Source organism: Ranitomeya imitator, chromosome 4, assembly GCF_032444005.1.
Source record: "Ranitomeya imitator isolate aRanImi1 chromosome 4, aRanImi1.pri, whole genome shotgun sequence".
In the NCBI taxonomy this organism is placed as follows: domain Eukaryota; kingdom Metazoa; phylum Chordata; class Amphibia; order Anura; family Dendrobatidae; genus Ranitomeya; species Ranitomeya imitator.
In genome coordinates, this window is record NC_091285.1 from 469,538,640 (window position 1) to 469,566,419 (window position 27,780).

At 43.3% G+C, this 27,780-nt stretch overlaps 1 protein-coding gene across 7 annotated transcripts in view; it reads right to left on the bottom strand.

Moving 5' to 3' along the window:
* Positions 1–27,780, bottom strand: part of TJP1 (tight junction protein 1) — a 607,218-nt gene that overhangs the window by 523,221 nt on the left and 56,217 nt on the right. For all 7 annotated transcript variants that reach the window (XM_069765846.1, XM_069765847.1, XM_069765845.1 and 4 more), the window contains exon 2: positions 7,058–7,190. In XM_069765846.1, the coding sequence (XP_069621947.1) occupies positions 7,058–7,190 (133 nt within the window). The remainder of the gene's footprint in view (positions 1–7,057; positions 7,191–27,780) is intronic.

The following is a 27,780-nucleotide window of genomic DNA, read 5'->3' on the forward strand; positions in this document are numbered from 1 at the left end:
AGCATGCTGCGATTTTCTACGGCCGTAGAAAGCCGTATAATACTGATCAGTTTAATACGGCAGATAGGAGCAGGGGCATAGAGAATAATTGTGCCGTATTTTTTGCGAGTTTTACGGACGTAGTTTCTGCGCTCTTACGTCCGTAAAACTCGCAAGTGTGACGCCGGCCTTATAGACATTCTATTTAAACAGAGCATTACATTCGTGAAAATGCAATGGATCGATGGTAATCTATTGCAAGGATTGCTTTTGTGATACCAGTCACTACTCACGGACAAGCCGTGAGGTTGGGTAGCAAGCGGTCCGAGGTCAAAAGCTAGGAGTGTACGTCACTGATAGAGGGGTGAGTCAGGCAACAGTCTGAGGTCAGAATTACAAGAAGGCAGTGGATCACAAGAAAATTGGATATTCAAACGGATGGTCAAGGAGAATCCAAGGTCGACCAGTAAATATCAGAATACAAGACTAGGAGCACAGAGCAAACACACACAACTTCAGCAAAGCTACAATTGGCAGAAATCGAAGACAGAGACCCCGCTAAATCGCCAGGTAATTACTCTGAACAGGAGGCATATGCAGGCCCATATTGGACGGTTAATCTGTCACTCAAAATTCTGACAGTCCAGTACGGCCCAGCTCCCAATTGAACAGCTGAGCTCATAATCACCATAGCAATAGCTCAGTATAGTTCTGTCCTAGTCGGTACTGCAGAAGAGTCATTTTCTAAGTCCAAACACATCGATACGTGTAATCGTGACAATCTCTTGTGGGGGTGAGTGGGGTCACTGGACCCCCAGGTTTCCCAGCAAAACTACGATGAAAAGCCCTGACCAGACGATCAGCCTTCATGGAGTGAGTGAGAACCCATGATCTTAGCTCAGTTCCTTATCCCTTCCAATGAATGAGACATTGGAGAGAATTTCCTACCCTCTGAGAAGCCACTATCCTCTGCAACTCATACTCCAAACCTCCATCGACAGAAACCAGAGGAGGTGGAGATGAGGCAGACAATACCAAAAGGGATAAACTCCTTTAACAGTGACTTGTGAAACACATGGGATGCAAAACATTGGAGGAAGTGTTATTCTAAAGGCCACTGGGTTAACTACCTCCAGAATCTCATACTGTCACAATCCATTTTTTGATTCGTGGCAGCTCTGATTCCACTATGTTTTAAATGTAGCTTTTTCCTTTCAGGACCAGTGGGGGTTAATGTTAGTTTCCCTTGCTGGAAGCCTGCTGCAGAGTGGCTAGGTCAGCCTATGTGGGTGGTGACCACTCCCACCAGCCTTTAAATGGTCACCTGATACATCAGCTGACTTGGTGATAGAGATTCTCTATTGAGACCAGCCGTGCAGTTGCAGCTCTCTAGTGTCAGCTACTTCTAGAGTTTGGAGTCCTGTTTCTGTGTCATCTGTGGTGTGGAGCTTGGCAGCGGCTTCTGGAAGCTAAGTGTTGTGTTTACTTCTTGTCCCTCTCATGCTTGTCACTGTCCCCGTGTTGTTTTATTTGCAGTGGTGAGGCTAACGCCCTTGCCGGCCAGTGAACTAGCTAGGGCAGTGTGAGGTGACAGCGAGGGATGAGGTTCCTGATGGCAGTGGGGGGAAGGACCCACTTTAGGTGTTAGGGGAGTACAGGGACAGGCTCAGGTTTGAGCTCAGGGGGTGGCCATCCCTCATTTCCCTATCGGTAGGGCCTTCCTCTCCCCTTTTCCATCCCATTGTGTGTTTGTTGTGCCGTCCGCTGACTGACCCCCCGTTGGGTCGTTGTACATATCGTGACACATACAGGCCAAAAAATTTAGGACCCATCTTAGCTGCCGGTACTTTCAGCTTAATATTTTTGGTTGATAATCAAATCTTATCATCTACTTTCAAGATGTGACCTGTCAAACTTTTCCTATTGGCCTTTCACAAAGCTGAACCACCCCAAAATTCCTCTGATCCCCCTCCAGACATCTCCATGTTTCCGTATGGAAACCTCTATTCCAGGACACCCAGAATTCAGCCTAGAAAAATAACCAACATGGGGATGAAAATCAAAATGGCAAAAAAGGCAAGGTTCCAGTGGACTGATTGACCCGGCTGTTAAAGACGAACTCAGCAAAAGGTAAAAATGAGAACCAATCCTCCTACTGAGTCGCAACAAAACACCTTAAGATTTGTTCCAACGATTGATTGTCCTTTCTGTCTGACCGTTGGTTTGAGGGTGGTAAGCAAATGAAAAAGACAAATCGTTCCCCAATTTCCTAGAAAACGCTTTCCAGAATTTAGACACAAAAAACACTCCCCTATCAGATATGTACAGAGAGATTCCATGCAATCTCACCACATGAAAGATAAGCAATCTAGAAAGTGTTTCAGCATTCCGTAACCTCTATAAAGGAACAAAACGTGGCTGTTTACTGAATAGGTCAACTACCACCCAAATAATGGTCTTCCCTCCAGAAAAATGCAAATTAATAATGAAATCCATGGACAAATGAGTCAATGGTCTTTCTGGTATTGGCAAAGGAGCCAGTTCCTGACTGCCCTGTTATGACATACTTTAGCACCTGGAGAAATATCACAAGCAAAAACAAAATCTTTAATATCACTATCCATAGATAGCCACCAAAAGAGTCCAGCCATGGCTTTCTACATAGCTGTGAGCCAATGATGACTACTCAAGACCGAATCATGAAACACCCGCAGCAAACGTAATCTTAGGTATGCACGTACAAATAATTTGGACCCTGGAGTTGGAGAAGGAGCCAATTACTGGACTTCACAGATCTCTACTTCCAACTCCGAGGATACTATAGAAACCACAATACCCTGAGAAAGAATGGAGGATAGAGGTTCTGGGGGAGAAACTGAATCAAGGCTGTGTGACAAAGCATCAGCTCTAACATTCTTTGACCCAGGCCCTAAAGTGATAGAAAAATTTAATATAGAAAAAAATAAGAACGATCTCAATTGTCTTGGGGTTAAACATTAAGCAGATTCGGTATAAGCTACATTTTTGTAGTCTGTCACAAGATTGACCTGATGAATAGCGCTCTCCAAGAAATGTCTCCATACTTCAAAACCTAATTTGACAGTGAGCAGCTGACGATTCCCAACATCATATTTTCTCTTAGCAGATGAAAATTTCCTAGAGAAAAATGCACCTGGCCGCAAGTTGGTCAGAGTTTTGGAACCCTGAGATAATACAGCTCCTACTTAGACCTCTGAAGCATCCACCTCTACGATGAATGGTTTCTGGAGATTTGGTTGGATTAAAACCGGAGCGTACATGAAGCACCTTTTCAATTTACTAAAGACACAAATAGTATCTGGCAACCAAACTTTAAGAGCCGCCCCCTTACGTGTGAGATCAGTAAGAGGTTTAATGACCTCTGAAAAACCCTTAATACAATTTCTATAGCAATTGTGAGTCCTAGAAAATGTTGCAATGCTTTAGGCTGTGTTCACACGTTGCGGTTTTTTCGCGGTTTTCTCCCGATAAAAACGCTATAAAACCGCAAAAAAAACCGCATACAATAAGCATCCCATCATTTAGAATGAATTCCGGATGTTTTGTGCACATGATGCGTTTTTTTCCGCAAAAAAAACGCATACCGCACAAAATCCGGACATGCTCTATCTTTTTGCGGTTTTTTTGCGGATTTCCCACTCCAAAATGCATTGGGAAGTGTCCGGAAAAAACCGCGTCAAAAACGCGTCAAAACCGCGGCAAAAACGCGGCAAAACCGCGGCAAAATCGCGGCAAAAACGCATGCGGTTTTCTTGCGGATTTCATGCAGAAAATGTCCGGAATTCTCAGGAATTTTCTGCATGAATTCCTGAACGTGTGCACATAGCCTTAAAGACTCAAGATGTAATTCCTAGGGTTCAATTTCTTGAACAGAAAAAGTACATTCCCCTAAGAATATTCTCTGTGCTTTTATAAGACAAAACGGACATGTTCATAGTGCGAATCCAGATCAGGAGAAAAAAATAAGAATGTCATCAAGGTATACCATAATAAACCTTCTAATAATATCAGAAACATTATCATTCATAAAATATTGAAAGACAGGTGGTGCAATGATTAACCCACAAAATGACAAAATTTTCAAAAAGACCCCCCCAGACGTTAAAAACGCTGTTTTACACTCATCACCCTTTTGAATGTGTATCAAATTATAAGCCCCTCTAAGATCAAGTTTAGAAAACCAGTAATAAGGATGATGGGGAGGTAGTATCTCTGTTTCTTTTTCCGAAAACATATCTGGGAAGTCTTTCAGGTACCCTTGCCGACCCTCCAGACTAGCGGAGAAAATTTGTACAGAACTTAGACATCTTTTATGACAGTTTAGGCTCCACTTAACAATGTCCTTCTGATACCAATCAATAACAGGATTGTGAGTACGCAGCCATAGAAACCCCAATACCAATCCAGCAGGCTAATTATCCAAAACATAGCAGGAGATCGACTCAGAATTAACTGTTCCCATTTTAAATGTGAATTCCACTGTTACCAGCTGGACAAGGTTCTGAAGTAACGATGTGTTGTCGGTGGGTATTTCCAACCTAAGTGTCCTCAATCCTAATCTCAGAACTAGTCTTGAATCGTCAAGCGGTCCGAGGTCAAAAGCCAGGAGGATACGTCACAGACAGTGGGGTGAGACAAAGATATAGTCAGGTAACAGTCCAAGGTCAGAATTCCAAGAAGGTAGCTTATCACAACAAAAGGGCTAGGCAAACGGATGGTCAAGGCAAATACAAGGTTGAGCAGGAAAGATCAGAATACAAGTCCAGGAGCTCAGAGCCAACACACAACACTTCAGCAAGGCTACAATTGGCAGAACTCTAGATCAGAGCCAGGTAATTAATCCGAACAGGAAAAACATGGAGGAAGCCCCGGCCCTGATTGGACAGCTAAACTGTCATTCAAGAAAATGACAGTTCAGCATGCCCCATCTTGCGATTGGACGGCTGAGCTCTGAATCAATATACCGACAGCTCAGCATGCTACTGCCCTAGAGTGCAATGCAGAATAGTCATTCACTGACTCCAGACACACTGATAAGTGTAATCTTGACAGCTTTGTCCATTTGTTAGGAGACAACACTATTAACAATATTCTAATTTTTAATGTAATGTAATATACCTGAATGTTTTTATATTGAACAATTTGTTGCATTTTTGCTTTTGATAAAGGCTAATATAGGGGCTCAGTGGTCAGCATTGTTGCTTTGCAGCACTGGGATCCTGGCCTTTAATCTGAGCTTTATCTGTATGATGTTTATATGTTCTCTATGTACAACGCTGGGATCTCCCATGGTACTCTGGTTTTCTCTCCAACATCTAAAACATACTGATAGGAAATTTGGATTTGAATCCCAATAGGGACAGTGACATTTTGTTGCATGTTTTCTTTTGATAAAGATCAGGTTAGGGGCTCAGTGGTCAGCATTGTTTCTTGGCATCGCTGGGGTCCTGGCCAGCTAGCAATTTACTCAGCATGTATATGATCATGACTAATATTTTCTACACTTAGTCATCATATATGCTCAATCTAATAAGTGCATTGGAGAATATAATGGTTATGATCAAGTATAACACCGGCATAATAAGTAACAGGTCTGTGTGCAAAGGATATTGTTTCTCTTCCATTTATCAGATCCTCTTAATACAAATATCTAAAAATAAAATACTAAATCACAGTTTAATAAAGACTATTTCCACTCCAACTGTGCTTTAGCATGTCTGAATATAGTATTGCAAGAATGTAGGGAAAACATCAACTCTGATTACTAGTGCAGATCCAAGATGCCTTTCAATTACCCCTGATTAAAAAAATCACTACCACCTTGCGGTTCTGATCTTGCAGTGTGATTTTGCCCTATTTTTATTTGCTAGATACCATATGCTTCCTTTAATGAAAGCCCTGGAAAACCACCTTGAAAGGCAGCAGACTAGGTTACACTGCCTTGCTGACACATCTAAAAATGCAAGGCTATAACTAGTACATAGTTTCTAAAATCAATAAATGGCATCAAATGGCACCCACATCAACTCAAGACATTATCCGTGAGACGCTTCATAAAGATTTTAACGTGATACTCCTCCAATGCCTGCGAAATGTATGATTTATTTTTTTTTGAGTGGGGAGGCAGTAACTGAAATGTTAATCTCAAGTTTCAAGAGTAACATATAGTTCATATTAGGCTACTTTCACACTAGTGTTGTTTGCCGTACGTCGCAATGCGTCGTTTTGGAGTAAAAACGCATCCTGCAAAGTTGCCCGCAGGATGCGCTTTGTCTCCATAGACTTTCATTAGCGATGTATTGCGACGTATCGCCACACGTCGCATCCGTCGTGCGATGGATGCGTCGTGTTTTGGCGCACCGTCGGCACAAAAAAACGTTACATGTAACTTTTTTTGTGCGACGAGTCTGCCATTTCTGACCGCGCATGCACGGCCGGAACTCCGCCCCCTCCTCCCCAGACCTTACAATGGGGCAGTGGATGCGTTGTAAAACTGCATCTGCTGCCCCCGTTGTTCATTTTTTTCGCAGTTTGCATCGGTACATCGGGCCAACGCATGGCGACGGCCCCGTACTGACGCTAGTGTGAAAGTAGCCTAACTGATAGCCAGTTGATATGGCATTAAATAAAAAAAATGGTACAGCATTTCCAGATGATTCGTAATAATAACCTATGGATCAGGATGAAAATGTGTTTATCTGCAAATCATTTCCGTGACTGATATGCCAACTTTACTCACTGCCATCTGGAAAGCAGAAAACTGCTGTCTCCCAAATAAAGGTTTCCAAAATTAAAAATGACTCTCTTTATACTATCAGTTCTCTATAGGTAAAAGGTCAATGGGTAGTATATAGATACGGTATACAGATAGATGAATCAGTAAGCAATGGACCATTATTCTGTATAGGTTTGTGTAGGTTGGTTACCTTTCTATTTTCATTGGGATATAGTGGCAGTGAGAAAGCGAAACACAAGAGTCGCCTTATCTCCAAAACACAGAAAGTCTAACCATAAAAAAAGAAATATTCTGAACACTTACATTGAACTCACAGAGGTCCACACTATCGAGGCTTTTGCTTCTGTGTATTCGTCCCTTTATTCTCCGTAGAGATGGCTTTCCTTGACTAGTACTGGAAGTGGCTGCATTGGGGTTCTCCGAGGATGGGGTGACCCTGCAATATAACATTCATTGTTTTAATTGATATTAACAGTATTACTAATCATTTCAAGCACCGAGGAGGCATTCACTTGGGTATCAAAAAACTTTTTGGCTTTTGTTCATCCCAAAAGGGGTTCGCCTCTGCCGCATATCCCCCCTTCCCGGCGCAGGGGAGAAACGGGAACCCCTTCAGGGTGCAGGACCGACAGCCAGACGCACATGGGCCTGATTATCCCTCGACCGTATGGCCGCTGACTTACGGGCCAGCGTAAAAAAAAAATTGGCATTGAGAAGGCAAGAGAAAGACAATTTCTTTGGTTTTGCTCTAGTTCCTTGCACTCTGTACATATGGGGTCAAGAACGCGCATTTTTGGGTTTTGCATCTTTTCTATTTAACTTTCCATGGGTATGAAATTTCATGTCTAGGTCCTGCTCTGCCCCGTCTATTTTAAGGCCTGCTGTCACATAGCGAAGTGAAGGAACCATTCTGAGCGGTACACCTTGACTTTTACACTTTTTAAAATAGTGTCAACTAAGTACAGTACATTATTTTCAAAATTGGTGGGCTAAGGCAAGAGTCTAAAGGTACCTTCACACTCAGCAACTTTACAACGAGAAAGACAATGATCCGTGACGTTGCAGCGTCCTGGATAGCGATCTCGTTGTGTTTGACACGCAGCAGTGATCTGGATCCCGCTGTGATATCGCTGGTCGGAGCTAGAAGTCCAGAACTTTATTTGGTCGTCAGGTCGGCGTGTATCGTCATGTTTGACAGCAAAAGCAACGATGCCAGCAACGTTTTACATGGAGCTAACAACCAGCGAGAACGATAAGTGAGTCGCCGTTACGTCACAGGATCGCTCCTGCATCGTTCTGGAGCTGCTGTGTTTGACGTCTCTACAGCGACCTAAACCGCGACGCTGCAGTGATTGGCTCGTTGTCTATATTGCTGCAGCGTCGCTGAGTGTGACGGTACCTTAATTTGCATGGGAGTCTATCAACTCCACTCCCACAGATGATGTAAGGGGAGATAAGGATCCAGCTTGTCCAATTTCAGACTGCCAATCTTTATGCTCTCAGTGAGATAAGCCATCACCAGAAATCCCTGGCAGTGGCCCTCTGATAGACCATGCAAGAGTGTTGGGCAAGCACTTTAGTGTCCTGAGTAATGAGGAGATATAGTTGTCGGTCAAACGATTGGCCAAAGCATCCTTTGGCCGACAACTATCTACTGTGTATGAGGGCCCTTAGAGGACAGGACAGGTGGCCATATTTCTCGTGAGAAGATCACATTGGAATCCTCATGCTGCCTGTCTGCTCTCCTGACCTGAGCGTGACAGCTGCATAGAAATACATCACGATGTCACGCTCAGGTCAGGAGAGGTGCCGGACCAGTCTGTGCACTGCAATGCGATCCTTGAATGGGAAATACGGCAGTTTGTCTACCCCCTTACTCAGCAAGTTTACTGCTACTTTTGGTGGCTAGATTTACATTTTAAATCCTTGCCTACATAATGCTAGAGATATTAAGGCCTGGGTGTTCTAACACAACACTTGAACAATCTTTGGCCTTGTGAGTTATTTACTTCCACCAACTTAAGTTCAGTTATTTCTTTCCAGTTGTCTCTCACAAATACTAACAATATCCAAATACCCATCTGCTATCACCTTGAGAGTGGTGTGTACTTTACTGTAGGTATGAATTTTCTCTAATACCAGAAGTATCTGTATTAAAACGTGGCCTGTTTAGTAGATCTAGTGTTAAACACGTCCAGAAGGTAGCCATTAGCTATATGTATAGACACAGGCTGTATATGAGTGGTGGGGCATACCCTTACAAATCTTGGTAAAAGCACCTTTATGGATACAATGAATACAAGCCTCTTTAGCCTGGAATGGTAACCGACAGGGTTCATATGTAAACAAGTAATGTGGTTCTATGGTGGACAACCTTTATTTATTCATTGCAGCATATGACACCTGTTTTATTGGTTACAGATCCTAACATCATAGGTCAATTATAAAAAGCTTTACAAGAGCAGTGGTGTATATCCTTACATTTTGTGGTGTATGTTCCTTTATGGGTAATATTAACATACGTCTCATCAGCCTTTAACGACAACCGACAGGGTCCATGTGCAAATATTAAGTGGGGCTCCATGGTAGACAATGTGTTTATTGCTGCATATGATACCTGCTACATTGGTTACAGATTCTAGCATCACAGGTCAATCACAAGGGGGATTCGACACCGATACCTGATACGGATGCACGTGCATTATTCATATTGCAAGTTCTGTATGATACTCACTGGGTGGTCTTTAGGGACTATTTTTCCCTGGGAGCTAGATATTTTTCATGTCCCCATATTTAGAGGACATTGAGTTTGCATGTTTGGGAATGTTTTTACATGCTGTTTTAAGTATTTTTATGTCTAAGAGCACTGTATATTACTCTCAATAAAGCATTGTTCACTTTGAATATAACAGCTGTGTGTGCACTTTCATTGCGCTCTTTTCTTTTCTTTTGGTTTTCACATGGTGTTTAGCGCATTTGTAGCACCTGGCTTATATTATACAAGATATCGTGGTGGTGCCCACTTGACTTTCTTTTTCTAACACGTCCAGAAGTTCTCATGAGACGATGAAAAGAGGTTAACCACAACACATCAAAAGCTTAGCACACGTCCCTTCCATTGGCGGAGTACAGTACCAGTTAGTGTAAGCAGCTTTATTTGACATGGTAATATCTATTGAAAGCAGAAGGGCCTGACAGTACTTAATGAGTAGAATGACAGATGATTTTTCCCCCTGCAAATTAACGTTGTAATGAATTACAAAACAATGACGTTCTCATTATAAGGACTGTCAGTGTGTATGAAGACAAGCCCTAACATGCCAACGGTGACACAGATTAGTCAAGTCATCTGAAAATATTGATACTGCACACTGCATCCATTCAACGCTAATACTGACTAAGAACCTGTAAATTATATCCACATAATACGCTGGGGAATTACGTAGAATTTCTAGTCTTTCTAAATTTTCTTCTCCTTGTTTGGGGTGCTCCAATGTAGACTGTCAGAGCACTGGAACATCTCTACCCTACACAGTGTATCGCTGATGGATGGACCGCCAGTAAAGTATCCACGGCCTCGGATTTATTTTGTGATACACAAACGTAGGCCATGTAATGCCGTGCTAGGTTATGCATGTGGATATGAGCTGCCTGAAGCCAAATCCAAGTACAGTGACCCCGAAATCTCAAAGGACAGTATTGGATGGACATGCTCTTGACTGCTGTTACTTTTGGGCCTGTTTGAATGTATATGAATAAAAGTGCATTTATCACCTAATGTTTTTTTAAATGTTTTTATGTGTTCCATGTCCCCTTTGTGTTGTTTCTAATAAAGGATTTTTTTATTTGGTGATCCCATAGCTTTTGCATACTTCGTTTTGCACTAATCACTTTCTAAGTATCTGCTTGGTTGATCCCAAACATATTTGTGGTGCCCTCAGTTGTTTGATTTGACCTAGTTTATTCTGAGCGTGCTGATACCCCACATGTGGTCAGAAACCTCTCTTTGGACAAATGGCAGGGCTTGGAATGGAAGGAACACCATTTGAATCTTGGAACACAAATTTGGAAGAAACAGATTGTGGGCGCCATGTCGCATTTGCAGGGCCCCTAAAGTGCTAAACAGCAAAAACTTCTCACAAGTGACCCCATTTTGGAAATGACACCCCGAGGCTTTTATTCAAGGGTATAGTGAGCATTTTGAACCCACAAGTGCTACACAGAATTTGATAACATTAAGTCATCATATTAAAAATTTTAATTTTTTTCACGGAAATGTTGCTTTAGCCCCAATTTTTCACTTTTGCAACAGGTAACATGTATACATGGATCCAAAAGTTTGTTATCCATTTACTTCTGAGCACGGCGATACTCCACATGTAGTAAAAAAAAATACTGTTTAGAGATACAGCAGGGCTTGGAAGGGAAGAAGCGATATTTAGTATTTGGAATGTAAATTTAGCTGGAATTAACTGCAGATATCATGTCTCTCTTGCACAGCCAATGAGGTTCCAAAATAGCAGAAACCCCCATAAGTGACCCCATTTTCAAAAGTAGACTCATCAAGGAATTCATCTAGGGCCACGTTGAGCATGTTGAACCAATAGGTGCTTCATAGAACTTTTTAAAAGGTAGATGTGAAAATAAAAATTAGGGTTTTTTTTCACTAAAATGTTCTTTTTGCATCAAATTTGTAATTTTCCCAATGGATAATAAGAGAAAATGTACCCCATAATTTGTTATTCAATTTCTCTTGAATGCGATAGTAATACATATGTGGTTAAAAACTGCTGTTTGGGAACATGTCAGGGCTCAGAAAGGCAAGAGTGGCGTTTCATTTTTGGAGAGTACATTTTTCTGGAATAGATTGTGAATGCCAAGTTGCATTTGTAGATCCCCTGACAGGCAGGGATAAACAGCAGGAACCCCCCAAAAGTGACACCATTTTGGAAACTAGACCACTCAAGGAATTCATCTAGTGGTGTACTGAGCATTTTAACCTACAAATGATTCACAAAACTTTATAACATTTAGATGAAAAAACAACTAACATAGTAACATAGTAACATAGTTAGTAAGGCCGAAAAAAGACATTTGTCCATCCAGTTCAGCCTATATTCCATCATAATAAATACCCAGATCTACGTCCTTCTACAGAACCTAATAATTGTATGATACAATATTGTTCTGCTCCAGGAAGACATCCAGGCCTCTCTTGAACCCCTCGACTGAGTTCGCCATCACCACCTCCTCAGGCAAGCAATTCCAGATTCTCACTGCCCTAACAGTAAAGAATCCTCTTCTATGTTGGTGGAAAAACCTTCTCTCCTCCAGACGCAAAGAATGCCCCCTTGTGCCCGTCACCTTCCTTGGTATAAACAGATCCTCAGCGAGATATTTGTATTGTCCCCTTATATACTTATACATGGTTATTAGATCGCCCCTCAGTCGTCTTTTTTCTAGACTAAATAATCCTAATTTCGCTAATCTATCTGGGTATTGTAGTTCTCCCATCCCCTTTATTAATTTTGTTGCCCTCCTTTGTACTCTCTCTAGTTCCATTATATCCTTCCTGAGCACCGGTGCCCAAAACTGGACACAGTACTCCATGTGCGGTCTAACTAGGGATTTGTACAGAGGCAGTATAATGCTCTCATCATGTGTATCCTAACTACACATGATGAGAGCATTAAATTTTTCCACTAAAATACTGTTTTAGCACCAAATTTATGATCTACATGAGGGGTAATAGGAGAAAATAAACTCTATAATTTGTTATGCAATTTTTACCTAATGTATGTGGTTGTACACTACTGTTTGCACACACAGCAGTGATCGGATGGGAAGAAGTGCTAATTGGCTTATGGATTCTATTTGAACAGATTTTTGGTTCCATTAACCGAGTCCCTGCTGTGCCAAAACGGCAGAAACCTCCCACAAGTGACTCCATTTTGGAAACTAGACTCCTCAAGTAATTCATATACCTAACATTTTTTGTACTAAAATACAGTTTGAACACCAAATAAATAATTTTCACGAGGGGTAATAGAAGAAAATGGGTCCCATAATTTGTTATGTAATTTTTACTGAATGTGGCAGTACCCAATATGTGGTTGTACACTGTTTGAGCACACGGCAGAGATAACATGGGAAAGAGCGCTACTTGGCTTTTAGAAATCAGATTCCGTTTGAATAGATTGTGGGCTCTATTAACGGAGCCTCTGAGGTGCGGGATATATTAGGATTTTTATTGGTAACATTTTTTTTATCGCTTTCAATTTTGTGTTTACACTTAGCACTTATGTCGGGATTTATGTGTAAACCGCACAAAAATGTGATTCAGACTCCAGACGAACCACCCACCACAATGAGGCAGATGGAGACACATAGAATTCTGTTTGGAGTCTGTTCTGGTGGTATCCATCTTCTTAGGCGTGCACCACAGAACTGTGGTCGATCACACATTTGTGCGCTAAAAAGATGCCTAAAATGATGGGACACTGCCAGAACAGAGACCAGACCGAGTCCAAAGTGACTCCGTCTGCCTCGCAAGTAAGTGGTTCAGTCAGGGGTTTTGTCTGCATCGTGGTTTTTCGGTTTTACATGGGAACCCTAATGTAAGCAATCAGCGGAGAGCACAGGATAAATGTGACCTGAACCTTATTCCAATTTTTGAGAGGCAGAATGAACATGTAGACAGCAATACAAGAATAGTTCTTTTTATTTTTGAGCATTTCACCATCCAGTATAAGTGATAAGAAGGCTTCATTCTTCAGGTCGGTAGCAGATTTATATAGCTTTTCATGTTTTGCTAATACTGTATGGTAAAAATGATTTTTTTATACAAAAAAGTTATTTCATTGACATATTCCGAGAGCTGTAAGTTTTTTTATTTTTTGCCATACAGAGCTGTATAAGGGCTAATTTATTGCGTGAAGAGTAGATTTTTTGGGGGCACCATTTTGGGGAACATTTTTTTTTATCACTTTTTGTTCCGATTTTTCAGACACAGAATGACCAAAAACCAGCAAATCAGTTATTGCTTTTATGTATTTTTTTTACTCGATGCACTATGCGGTAAAAGTGATGCCAGATTTGTTTGTCGGGTCAGTATGACTACAGCGATAACAGATTTATATTGATTTTTATGCTTTTCTGCTTTTACAGACTAAAACCAATATTTTACAAAAATCAATTTGTTTTTGCATCGACATTTTCTGAGAGCTGTAAGTTTTAATTTTTTTGCCGAATGAGCTATATTAGGGCTTGTTTTTTGTGGGACTAATTGGTGTTTTCATTATGATCATTTTCTTAACACGTGACTTTTTTATCGCTTTTTCTATTTTTTGTGTATCAGTTTGATAAAAAAGATACATTTTGGGTGTGTCTTTTATTTTATTTTTTTACAGTATTTGCCATACGAAATAAATAAAGTGCCGCTTTTATAGATCAAGACGTTCCAGCCACGGTGATGCCAATTTTGTGTACTTTTTTGTTTTTGTTTTATCACAAAGGCTGCGTTTTTAGTGGTGAAACGACTTTCCACTATTTGTGTCTGCTTTTTGGTGCTTTTTAACATTTTTTTACTTACTGTATTTTACTTTTTTTCAGCTGGGGACTCGCCTGACTGGCTAGTCTACAGTGTGGTTTCTGTCCCTGATGCCTTTTAGGCCGGGATCACACACAGCGAGATACGGTCAAGTCTCGCAGGTTAAAACCAAGCTCTGGCACCGGCACTCCAGAGCGGAGCGTGCAGCCGCATAGCAATACATGGAGCCGCACGCTCCGCTCCGGAGTGCCGAAGCCAGAGCTTGGTTTTAACCTGCGAGACTCGGCCGTATCTCGCTGTAGTGTGACTCCGGCCTTAGTGTTTTTCTCTGAATACAGCCTGGGCCTGATACATGCTGCACATGAATTGGACAGTATTTATCAGCTGACAGGTTTCCTTTAAGGGCACATTATATTAATTCACCTAATAGCACTGCTGAGTGAACAAGCATATACAAACAGAAATGAATCGAGTTAGAAAAATACATACAGCTGAGAAGTATTCATCAGCAGCACGAGACATAGGCTTAATTGAAGCAATAATAAAACTTACTTTTTATCATATTCTAATAACCTCAGTGGGACATTTTCATCCGGTAATTATTACTGGCTGTCTGTATTTCATCAAAGACGTGTTAGTTTTATTCCCACTTGCTTTCGATTCCTGTTCTTTATTTGCACTAACTTTAAAATCGCTCATTAAATTATATGATTTTCTACTGAACATAAAAGTTTAAAGATACAAGTGCACCACATTGCCAAGCGGAAGCCTTAGTGGTTATAAGGTATAAATCTGTGCAGTCTACCGAGTATTGAAACCATTAAAGTAGAACTGGGAAATGACCGCGCTACTGTGAGCAACCAGTAGAAGCCGCTAGACGTGCCAAGAGCACGACCACACAGCAAACACGGACGCCCAGTGTTCAGGGACCTGCAATGTCTGTAATTAGTAAAGAAGAAACAAACAAAAAAACATTAGACAAAAGCCCAGAGACCAGTCTAATAGGGATAGATCATACTGTGTCACCATACAGCGCTCAACATTTTACTATCGAGTTCTGCCACCATTACAACCTGAAGCAGGTTTCCAGTTTGGATAATGTTCTTTTCTTGTTTTATCTTATTTAAGTTTTTGGGGTTTTAGTGAATACACATTCTTTTTTTTACTACTGATGGCGATCACCGCTTACGTACAACAGACGTTCGATCGGTGCCGCTTCTGCATCGCAGCGCTACAGAAGTGAATGGGGTCACACTGCGACACCTTAACAGCCACGCCAAGCAAGTCCCGAGAAATCCAACCAAATCTGATTTTTTGTCACTTGCTTGTCGTGACAGCCATGATGTAGCAGCTGCACAAAGCGAACTTCAGTTGCATAACAGCTGTCTCGGCCAAAGTTGCCATGTACCTATTCACTGTCTGTATAATGGCTGCAATGCCTGGACTGACCACAGACTGTAAGTTCGGGCCATGATCTCCGCGGTCAGTCCAGGCATTGTGATTCAGACAGTGAGATACGGCATCTGAACCCTTCATTGATCACTGCAGTTTTTGTTTTTTTTTGTTTGGGGGGGGGAGTGGTGGTGAAGGGGTCATAGCCAAAAGTGAGTTCAGAAGTAAGGAGGCATACATGTACTTCTGTTATAGTTCTCATTCCTTTTGAATTCAACTTGTGACTCCACAAATGGCATAAACAAACTGCATTGCATGTTTGTAGACTAGGCAGTCTGTGAAACTACCCTACAGAAGTATTCCTCCTGAGTACATGTATGACATGTCCATAGAATATGAATGATGGCTGCCCACTTCTTGGACTGTTTATCTAACATTCATAGGGGCCAAGCCATCAAACGTTTTGCTCCAACAATGTCTTAAATCAATTTGAAACGTGACAAAATGTGAAACTTTTGCCATTTTTTAAGTCAGCTCTGCCAATTGTTGAGAAGTGGATGGAGCTTAGTGAGGTGTGGGCAACACAAAGTCACCATAATTTAAGCCCCAAAAATTGTGTAGATTACTCCCGAATTGTACATTTTTTACTATTAGGCTGGAGACACACTAGCGATTTAAAAATGGTTCCGATTTTGATTCAGGAGAGTCGGACGAGTGAAATGCAATTGTCATGCAAGTGTCATGCGTTTTTTGTGAGAGGACAATCCGATTTTTCACACCTAGCATCCGATTTAAATCCGAATGCAAAGCGAGTGCTATCAGACTGCAATGCGATTTTAACATGAGCTTTTACATAGAGCAATTCTTTAAGTCATTTACACATCATTTTAAAACGAAATATTCATCTATCTATATATATAATTGTCTAAGGGGTACTTCCGTCTGTCTGTCTGTCTGCCTGTCTGCAACTTCTGTAACGGAAATCCCGCGTCGCTGATTGGTCTCGCCAGCTGCGTGTCATGGCTGCCGTGACCAATCAGTGACGGGCACAGTCCGTTTAGTCCCTCCCTACTCCCCTGCAGTCAGTGCCAGCGACCACATACTCCCCTCCACTCACCGGGTTAATGCCAGCGGTAACGGCCCGTGGGTACCGCACACCGTTAACGCTGCTATTAACCCTGTGTGTCCCCAACTTTTTACTATTGATGCTGCCTATGCAGCATCAATAGTAAAGAGATGTAATGTTAAAAATAATAAAAAAACAAAAAACCTGCTATGCTCACCTTCCGTTGTCCGACGATGCGCTCACGGCTGCCGTCAGCTTCCGTTCCCAGAGATACTTTGCGAAATTACCCAGAAGACTAAGCGTTCTCGCGAGACCGCTAAGTCATCTGGGTAATTTCGCAGTGCATCCTGGGAACAGAAGATGGCGGCAGCCGCGCACATAGGGACAACTTTGCTGGATCCCGGCGGGTGAGTATATAACTATTTTTTTATTTTAATTATCTTTTTTTAACACGGATATGTGCCCACACTGCTATATACTACGTGGGCAGTGTTATATAGCGTGTGGGCTGCGTTATATACAGCGTGGCTGCTATATACTACGTGGCCAGTGTTAAAAACTATGTGGGCAGTGTTATATACCACATGGGCAGTGTTGTATACCGCGTGGGCTGCGTTATATACCACATGGCTGCTATATACTACGTGGCCAGTGTTAGACACTATGTGGGCTGTGTTATGTACTGCGTGGCCTGTGCTATATATTACATGGCCACTGTTATATACTTTATGGCCTGTGTTATATACTACGTCGCCTGTGTTATATACTGCGTGGCTGCTATATACTGCGTTGGCTGTGTTATATACTATTCGGGCTGTGTTATATACTGCGTGGCCACTGTTATATATTGCGTGGCCTGTATTAACGCATCGGGTATTCTAGAATATGTATGTATGTATATAGCAGCCACATACTGTAGTATATAGCACAGGCCACATAGTATTTGTCTGCTATATACTACATGGCTCCTATATACTATGTGGCCTGTGCTATATACTATGTGGCTGCTACATACATACATACATATTCTAGAATACCCGATGCGTTAGAATCAGGCCACCATCTAGTATATATATATATATATATATATATATATATTACATAGATAAATAGATAGATTTAAAGCTGGCAAATTATCTGCTGCGTACAGTATAGAATAGAATAGGTTAGGATAGATACAAAGTACACACATAGAATAGGTGTGTGTATATATATATATATATCGTTATATTTCCCAGACAGATAGATAGAAGAATAGAAGTTAATTCATTTGTCGGCTTCTGTAATATCAAGGCAGAAGCCGACAGGATAGAAGACTTGGATTACATACAGTAAATCCATGCAGAATAGTTAGATATATAGATGTCAGTGACCAATACTATTAGTTTGCGGGCAAATTAGGGAACTTTAATGTATTTAATAAAATAATCTTTTCGGGGGAAAAAAGTGGTGTGGGCTCCCGCGCAATTTTCTGCGCCAAAGAGGAAAAGCCAGCAATTGGGGGACCGATGTTTGTAGCCTAGGAAGGGGCAAATACCGATGCAGCTTCCCAGGCTATGAATCTCAGCCAGCAGCTGTATATTTAGCCTTTACTGGCTATTAAAATAGGGGGACCCCCCAAAAAACGATCTGGCACTTAGCCTCTCTCTTCCCACTGCCCTGTAGGGGTGGCATATGGGGTAATAATGGGTGAATGTCACTTTTGTATTGTAAGGTGACATTAAGCCCGTTAGTAATGGAAAGCTGTCAATAAGACACTTATCCATTAATAATCCTATAGTTTGTAAAGGGTTAAATAAACACACACACACATGCAGAATAAAGTCTTTTAATGAAATAAAACACTAAACACTGTTTGATCATTTTATTGTTACAGGTAATCCAAGCAAAGCCATCGATCTCCTGTAAAAAAAAAGTAAAATAAAAAACCAACAATATACCATACCTGTCTGGTGTACAGTCAGTCCCACGCCGTAATCCATATGTGGATTATATACAGTTTACAACCGGGAGTGGTGTAATGCAACTGCCCCAGCTGCAAACTACTGTGGAATGAATGAAATGCTGGGAGCAGAGCTTCGGTGACTAGCGGTGACATCACCGAAGCTGCGCTCCCTGCGGCCTGAACTCAAATGAACTCTTCAGCGTGGGAAAATCAGCTGGCATTTTCCCACGCTCAAGAGTTCATCTTAGTTCATGCCAGCAGGGAGGGCTGTGCGATTTTTTCTCACACCCATTGACTTCTATTGCGAGATGTAATCTGTTTTCTGATCACATTCGCAGCATGCTGCGATTTCTTTCCATCCCGATCGTGATCCCATCCGAACTGAAAAAAAAAACGCAGATGAGCACACCATCATAGATTAACATTGGTCTGAATTCAATACGATTTTTTATCGAATTGAATTCGTCCGATTTCATCACAAGTGGGCATGAGCCCTTACTCTTAAAGATGCGTGTTAGGCCGGCATCACATTAGAGAGTTTTACAGACGTATGAGAGGCGCAAAAACTACGCATTGCAAATGGACCAATGATTCTCTATGGGGCAGCTCCTATCTGGCGTATATTTTGCAGCCGTATATTTCGCAGCATGCTGCATTTGTCAGTGTATTGCGCAAAAAAACGCCAATGCAAGTCAATGGGTGCGCAAAAAATACGGATTGCACACGGAGCATCAGTGTGACTTGCGAAAAATACACCAGAGTTTTGCAGGTGACAGGAAATGTGCCAAGCCCTCAATCAGGAAGCTTAGACATGCTAATTAGCTGAAAAAGTTAGACAGACATCCCGGAAGTCTGGCGCACGCCTCGACGGAGTTGCAAGCAGCATGGCATCTATCATAAATGTCAATATGCTCCTGGTCCTGGTCCAAGAAAGGCCCGAAATTTGGGACCAACGTGACGCAAACTATGCAAACCGGGCCAGGAAAGAGGCTGCTTGGAGGAGCATCTGTGGGATCCTTTTCCCAGATTATGAGCAGCGGCCACGTGAGGTCTAGAGGCAAATTAGTAAGTACACTCATGTTTCTCCATTAATTAATATTGAATACTGCAGTAACTACAAGATTTTCTATTATTATTTTTAATTTTATTCTTATTCTTATTTATATAGTACCATTAATTCCATGGTGAAGAACATGAAAAAGGGGTTACGTACAGAGTTTTAGATGTCGCTTAAGGTACCTTCACACATAACGATATTGTTAACGATATCGTTGCATTTTGTGACGTAGCAACGATATCGTTAATGAAATCGTTATGTGTGACAGCGACCAACGATCAGGCCCCTGCTGGGAGATCGTTGGTCGCTGAAGAAAGTCCAGAACTTTATTTCGTCGCTGGATCTCCCGCGGACATCGCTGGATCGGCGTGTGTGACACCGATCCAGCGATGTCTTCACTGGTAACCAGGGTAAACATCGGGTAACTAAGCGCAGGGCCGCGCTTAGTAACCCGATGTTTACCCCGGTTACCATCCTAAAAGTAAAAAAACAAACACTACATACTTACCTACCGCTGTCTGTCCCCGGCGCTCAGCTGCTCTGCACTCCTCCTGTACTGGCTGTGAGCGTCGGTCAGCCGGAAAGCAGAGCGGTGACGTCACCGCTCTGCTTTCCGGCCGCTGTGCTCACAGACAGTACAGGAGGAGCGCAGAGAAGCAGAGCGCCGGGGACAGACAGCGGTACAGCGGTAAGTAAGTATGTACTGTTTGTTTTTTTTACTTTTAGGATGGTAACCAGGGTAAACATCGGGTTACTAAGCGCGGCCCTGCGCTTAGTTACCCGATGTTTACCCTGGTTACCGGCATCGTTGGTCGCTGGAGAGCGGTCTGTGTGACAGTTCTCCAGCGACCAAACAGCGACGCTGCAGCGATCCGGATCGTTGTCGATATCGCTGCAGCGTCGCTTAATGTGAAGGGGCCTTTACACTAAACTAATTTACCATGACAGACTGGTACAGAGGGAGGAGGACCCTGTCCATGTGGCCTTACATTCTATGGTGTTCCCCTTATATCGTATTGTGCTCTTTGTGTTGTTAATTTTATTTGTGAACATATTTTTGAACAAATGAAGCTTACTAGGCCACATTAAAATATGTAAAATCACTGACACCTTGTTGTACGACTGTGCACAATGGCCTTATATATTACTAGCTATTGAACCCGTTCTATGCCCGGGTGGCGAGCATTTATATTGGTATATGGTCTCCATCCTGGTATGTGCTGTTCCATGCTGCGTCCCCATCCTGTCATGTGCTGCTCCATCCTGCGTCCCCATCCTGTCATGTGCTGCTCCATCCTGCGTCCCCATCCTGCGTCCCCATCCTGTCATGTGCTGCACCCATCCTGCGCCCCCATTCTGTCATGTGCTGCTCCCATCCAGCACCCCCATTCTGACATGTGCTGCTCCCATCCTGCGCCCCCATTCTGACATGTGCTGCACCCATCCTGCGCCTCCATTCTGACATGTGCTACACCCATCCTGTGCCTCCATTCTGACATGTGCTACACCCATCCTGCGCCTCTATTCTGACATGTGCTGCACCCATCCTGCGCCTCCATTCTGTCATTTGCTGCTCCCATCCTGCGCCCCCATCTTGTCATGTGCTGCTCCCATCCTGTGCCCCCATTCTGTCATGTTCTGCTTCCATCCTGCACCCCCGATCTGTCATGTGCTGCTCCATAAAGGTTTATGGCCCCCATAAGATGCTCCATAGTATATGCCCCGTACACTGCTCCATAAAGGTTTATGGCCCCATAAGATGCCCCATAGTATATGCCCCGTACACTGCTCCATAAAGGTTTATGGCCCCATAAGATGCTCCATAGTATATGCCCCGTACACTGCTCCATAAAGGTTTATGGCCCCCATAAGATGCTCCACAGTATATGCCCCCGTACACTGCTCCATTATGGTTGATGACCCCCATAAGATGCTCCATATTATATGCCCCCATACACTGCTCCATTATGGTTGATGGCCCCCATAAGATGCTCCATAGTATATGCCCCCGTACACTGCTCCATTATGGTTGATGGCCCCCATAAGATGCTCCATTTTATATGCCCCTGTACACTGCTCCATTATGGTTGATGGCCCCCATAAGATGCTCCATAGTATATGCCCCCGTACACTGCTCCATTATGGTTGATGGCCCCCATAAGATGCTCCATATTATGTGCCCCCGTACACTGCTCCATTATGGTTGATGGCCCCCATAAGATGCTCCATAGTATATGCCACCGTACACTGCTCCATTATGGTTTATGGCCCCCATAAGATGCTCCATATTATATGCCCCCGTACACTGCTCCATTATAGTTGATGGCCCCCATAAGATGCTCCATAGTATATTCCCCCGTACACTGCTCCATTATGGTTGATGGCCCCCATAAGATGCTCCATAGTATATGCCCCCGTACACTGCTCCATTATGGTTGATGGCCCCCATAAGATGCTCCATTTTATATGCCCCCGTACACTGCTCCATTATGGTTGATGGCCCCCATAAGATGCTCCATAGTATATGCCCCCGTACACTGCTCCATTATGGTTGATGGCCCCCATAAGATGCTCCATATTATATGCCCCCGTACACTGCTCCATTATGGTTGATGACCCCCATAAGATGCTCCATAGTATATGCCCCCGTACACTGCTCCATTATGGTTGATGGCCCCCATAAGATGCTCCATATTATGTGCCCCCGTACACTGCTCCATTATGGTTGATGGCCCCCATAAGATGCTCCATAGTATATGCCACCGTACACTGCTCCATTATGGTTTATGGCCCCCATAAGATGCTCCATATTATATGCCCCCGTACACTGCTCCATTATAGTTGATGGCCCCCATAAGATGCTCCATAGTATATTCCCCCGTACACTGCTCCATTATGGTTGATGGCCCCCATAAGATGCTCCATAGTATATGCCCCCGTACACTGCTCCATTATGGTTGATGGCCCCCATAAGATGCTCCATTTTATATGCCCCCGTACACTGCTCCATTATGGTTGATGGCCCCCATAAGATGCTCCATAGTATATGCCCCCGTACATTGCTCCATTATGGTTTATGGCCCCCATAAGATGCTCCATATTATATGCCCCCGTACACTGCTCCATTATAGTTGATGACCCCCATAAGATGCTCCACAGTATATGCCCCCGTACACTGCTCCATTATGGTTGATGGCCCCCATAAGATGCTCCATAGTATATGCCCCCGTACACTGCTCCATTATGGTTGATGGCCCCCATAAGATGCTCCATTGTATATGCCCCGTATGCTGCTGCGATATATAAAAAAAAATACCATACTCACCTATCGTCGCTGGGGGCCGAGTGCTGGGGGGCCTGAGCAGGCGGGGACACCGGCGCGCTGTGGGGGTCAGGTGCCGGTACCGCCGCTAGCTCAGGCCCCCCAGCACTTGCTATATTCACCTGGCCCTGATCCAGCGCTGCGTCCGCTCCGTGTTCCGGCTTCTCTGGCTGTGACTGTTCAATCAGAGGGCGGCGCGCATTAAGCGCGTCATCGCGCCCTCTGAACTGTGAACGTCACAGGCAGAGGACCCGGAACACGGAGCCGCACGCAGCGCTGGAACGGGGGACAGGTGAATATAATACTTACCCTCCTGGCGCATCCACGGTCCCTGCCTCTCCGGTGGAGATCACGGTGTGCGTTCAGTGTTTACGCATACCGCGATCTCCTGGGAGCGTCACTCTGTGGGGTCCAGACTGCGCCAGCGCTTGTGCTTGCGCAGTCTATAAAGGCTTCGGACAGAGTGACGCTCCCAGCGTTATATTATAGATTTTCTTCTGTGTCATTGCAGTGGAAGATGTTATGAGACTATGGCGCAGTATTAGGGACTAATATAGGAGGGAAAGGCAGCCAGGAGTGGGTCAGCAGCTCCTTCAAAAAGAGAAAGTACATCTCCTATGATCGTCTTTCCTTTTTGGATCCCAGTATGGATCTAAGACCGTAAGTACAAACCTCACAACACATTACACATATGTATTTAATGGTCATATATTTAAATTTAATTTGTGATTCTCATACTTTCCTAACAGAACACAGTCCAACCTCACTGAGATGGAGACCGGGTCAGACTCGGAGGTCATCATTGATCCAGTTGGGGAAGGAGAAGAGGTGGCTGGCCCATCTTCACATCCTTCCAGGTCCATCCCTCCTGGAATATCTTCATCTGCACCAACTGCTCCAGCAACAACAGAGCAAGAAGCTGCACCACCACCCACAGCAGCACCAGTTCCAAAAAGCCAGGATAATCCTGGAAACAGCAGAAGCCCTACTGTTCCACTAGAGACCTCCCCACAGCCTGCTGTCACTTCATGTCGTGGCCGCAGGAGAGAGCTTCTGGAAAGTAGGAGGAATGTGGACACTGGGGTCCTTAAATATATGGCCAGGGCTGCTCAGGATGAGGGTGAGGAGGCCTATGCGAGGAGCCTGGCCCGGTACATCCGTCCCCTAACTCGGTACATCCGTCCCCTAGCCCGTGAGGTGAGGCTACCTGTGAGAGGGTGTATTTAAATCCTTATTGATGCATGCACCAGCCCAAATGACCCATATGAATTGTTTGAGTACATTGAGAGTTGGCAGCTGTCACCATGTAACGTCATGCGGCTTCAAAGATCTCAACAGGTGAATGCTCAACAGGGATATGAAGCACTTCCTCCACGTGTGCCTACACTTCAACCCATTCCCACACAAAACCCACCAAGGCCAGCACCTTTCCATATGACATTCTACCATCAACCTTCCCAATATGGCCACTTGTACAGACCCAGTGCTGGAGGCTAGTCCCAACCTGGGTATGGATGACATGGCCATATTGGGTGGGTATGAGTCAAGGCCATATTCACATACTAATGAGGCCCATAGTCAAAACCCTTACTATGGGCAATACACAATTGGCCAATATGAGCAAGGCCAGCATTTTGATCAGGGCCAGACATCACCCACACAGGGTGAAGGACAATTGGGCCAACAAAGGCCACCTGACCAGGACCCTGAGCTGCCACCATCACCTCCACCAACTTACAGAAATCTGTAAAAAAAATTATGTTGTTTACTATTTTTGTTAATAACCAGGTGTCTATTTTATTGTGCTGTGATAGCACTTTGTTATCTTTTGTTTAAAAATTTGTTATCCCAAGTTTCATTGGCAAAAAAAACCATATGACAGTAATATGGTGTTTACACAAAAAAAAGGCTTTGGCTATAATTAAAATATATAGTCAAAAGCCAACTTAAGTTTGTTTGACCAATCATTATTACATTATCCACAAATACTATGTTCTTAACCATCTGTAAATTAAGTCAATACAACACACAAAGTTCAGTTAGTGAAGACTTTTTTTTCTTTTTAGATCAAATTATATATATATAAAGTAACAAATTACAAAATAGAAAGAGCATTATCTTGCCAGGGAGTAGCACCCTGAGGAGAAACAAAATAATTTGTATAAGTATCCCTAACTTTTAGGCCAGAAAGGGGACGCCGCTGAGGAAGGACATGTATTGTAGGTCTACCCACATTGGCCAACATGCCTTCACCACTGTCAGCTGAGGAGCACTCATGAATTCTTGTGAAGTTGTGTAAAACAACACAAGCTTGTATTACTTCATTAACATTTGCCTCACTCAACTGAATGGCAGACTGGAGGACCCGCCATTTGGCACACATAATGCCAAAGGCGCACTCCACCAGTCGCCGCGCCCGTGAAAGTCTGACATTAAACACCTGCCGCCGGTGGTCCAGGTTGCGATGGGGCTAAGGACTCATGACATGCCTTGTCAACTGGAAGGCCTCATCTGCAACAAGTACATATAGCACTGCTTCAGCATTGGAGCCTGGGAGTTGTTGTGGGGGTGGTAGGTCCAACTGGTTTTCACGTAGCCGTCGACCCATAATGGACGAATTGAAGACTCTGGAGGCTCCAGTTCGCCCATAGGCCCCAATGTCTACAATTATAAACCTGTAGTTACTGTCAACTACAGCTAACAGAACTACAGAGAAAAACTGCTTATAATTATAGAATTGGGTGCCTGAGTTCGGCGGCTTATGCACCCTGAAAAGTTTCCCATCCAGGGCTCCAATACAGTGCGGAAAATCACAAGTGTCCTGAAATCCACGGGCTATTTTCGGCCAATCCTCCCTTTTGGGCTCAGGCATCACAAGTTCGTGTAGTTTTTCTCATATTTGAATATATGTATCCCGCACAATGCCGGAAATAGTGGACCTCCCTATTCGAAATTCCAGATGGATTCCAGCATAAGACAATCCAGTTGACAGGAAGCTGAAAGCACACACACACAAAAATATTAGCAATGTAAGAATGCTTGAAAAAAAGCATAGTGAAGCAAAGTAATAAGAGGATATAAAAAGGCAGGAGACCAGTTTACTTTCCAAAATCTACACTGGCTACTTACATTTTACATAAACTACATATTTGTATGTGATTTTGGTTTAATTTAGTAATATAATTTAAATCAGCTGCTAGGAAATACAAAATTAAAAAAAAAACATCATCAACATACAGTATGTAAGGATGGTGAATACATACCGTAAGGTAAGGAGAAGACGCTCCTCTGCGGATATGCATTTCCGCATCCTGGTGTTCTGATACGTAATGCCTGGTTGCACTGTCTCCAACAAGATGTCAAAGGTGGGTATTGTCATGCGACAGTACTGGAAGAATTTGTCCGGATGTGTCCGCAGAGCTGAATAGAGCCTGTAAAAATGCCCTTTAGTGGAGCGTTGCCGCAAAAGTGGATGCACCCACATTCTTCTCCTCCTTCGCGGATCCACTATCACGGGGTATGGCTGCCCAAAGCGGTGTGACAAGACCCAATTAAATAACACCCACTGAGTTGGGGTAAATGCAGGAGGTCACACATGTTGCCCAAGTACCACCACAACACCTACACAAGCAAAGCAACAAAATGTCCAAATGGGAGGGTTTCAGTTGTTGTAGAGGCCTTAAATAGGGTTGATGCTGATGATTCCAATTAATTTCAGGCCTCAAAACCGTTAAATGTCCATTTTGTAAGGTTGCGTGAAAAAACTGCATTACGGATGCCATATGGATTACATCTGGAGGATGACATGCGTTAAATACGCAGCCAAACCCTGTCTATGGATTTAATACGGGTCACTGTTTTGGGATCATTTCTGCCAATTACGCCTGTAAAATATGGACCATATTTCCCTACGCTAAGTGTGACCCCAGCCTTAGTTGGGGCTCCTATTGGAGATTTCACATTGGGGTCCACAAGCTTCACGTTACGCCACTATTTAGTAGAGGAGCATGTTGAAGGGTAAATGTAAAGGCAGATTTCCTCTTTAGAAACTTACAGCAGACACAATATCCCACAGTAAGTCTACAGAAGGTTCTTTGGTGAAATCTGCAGCAGAACAGTGGGGAGTTTGTCTCAGGAATTGGAAGCTGATGATGGACACAGAATCAATAACAAACTGGCCTCACTCGGTCTAAAAAAAAGAGTACATCTTGCAGAAAAAAAGAGCTCAATATACATCGGCTCTCAAGAGCCTGTATATTTATATCTGCAAACTGCCAAATGTTAATTACGTTAGTTTGATAGAAGTAGACTAAAAGGAGAAGTGTTTACGTCTTCCTGGGATATTATGTTCCGCAACCAGAACTGTGCTGTCAGCCATTCCTAGAGGTATACGAGGCACGCTGATGTAGCAATTTGCATCCGGTACCTAGGGACATACACAAATCCCTGTCCAATACAAGCAGGAGGCGTCAATGGCACCATTCATACTAGAAAGCATGAAGAGGTTATTCCAGAAGAATTGTATGGCTCAAGGTACCGTTACACTAAACGATTTACCAACGATCACGACCAGCGATACGACCTGGCTGTGATCGTTGGTAAGTCGTTGTGTGGTCGCTGGAGAGCTGTCACACAGACAGCTCTCCAGCGACCAACGATGCCGAAGTCCCCGGGTAACCAGGGTAAACATCGGGT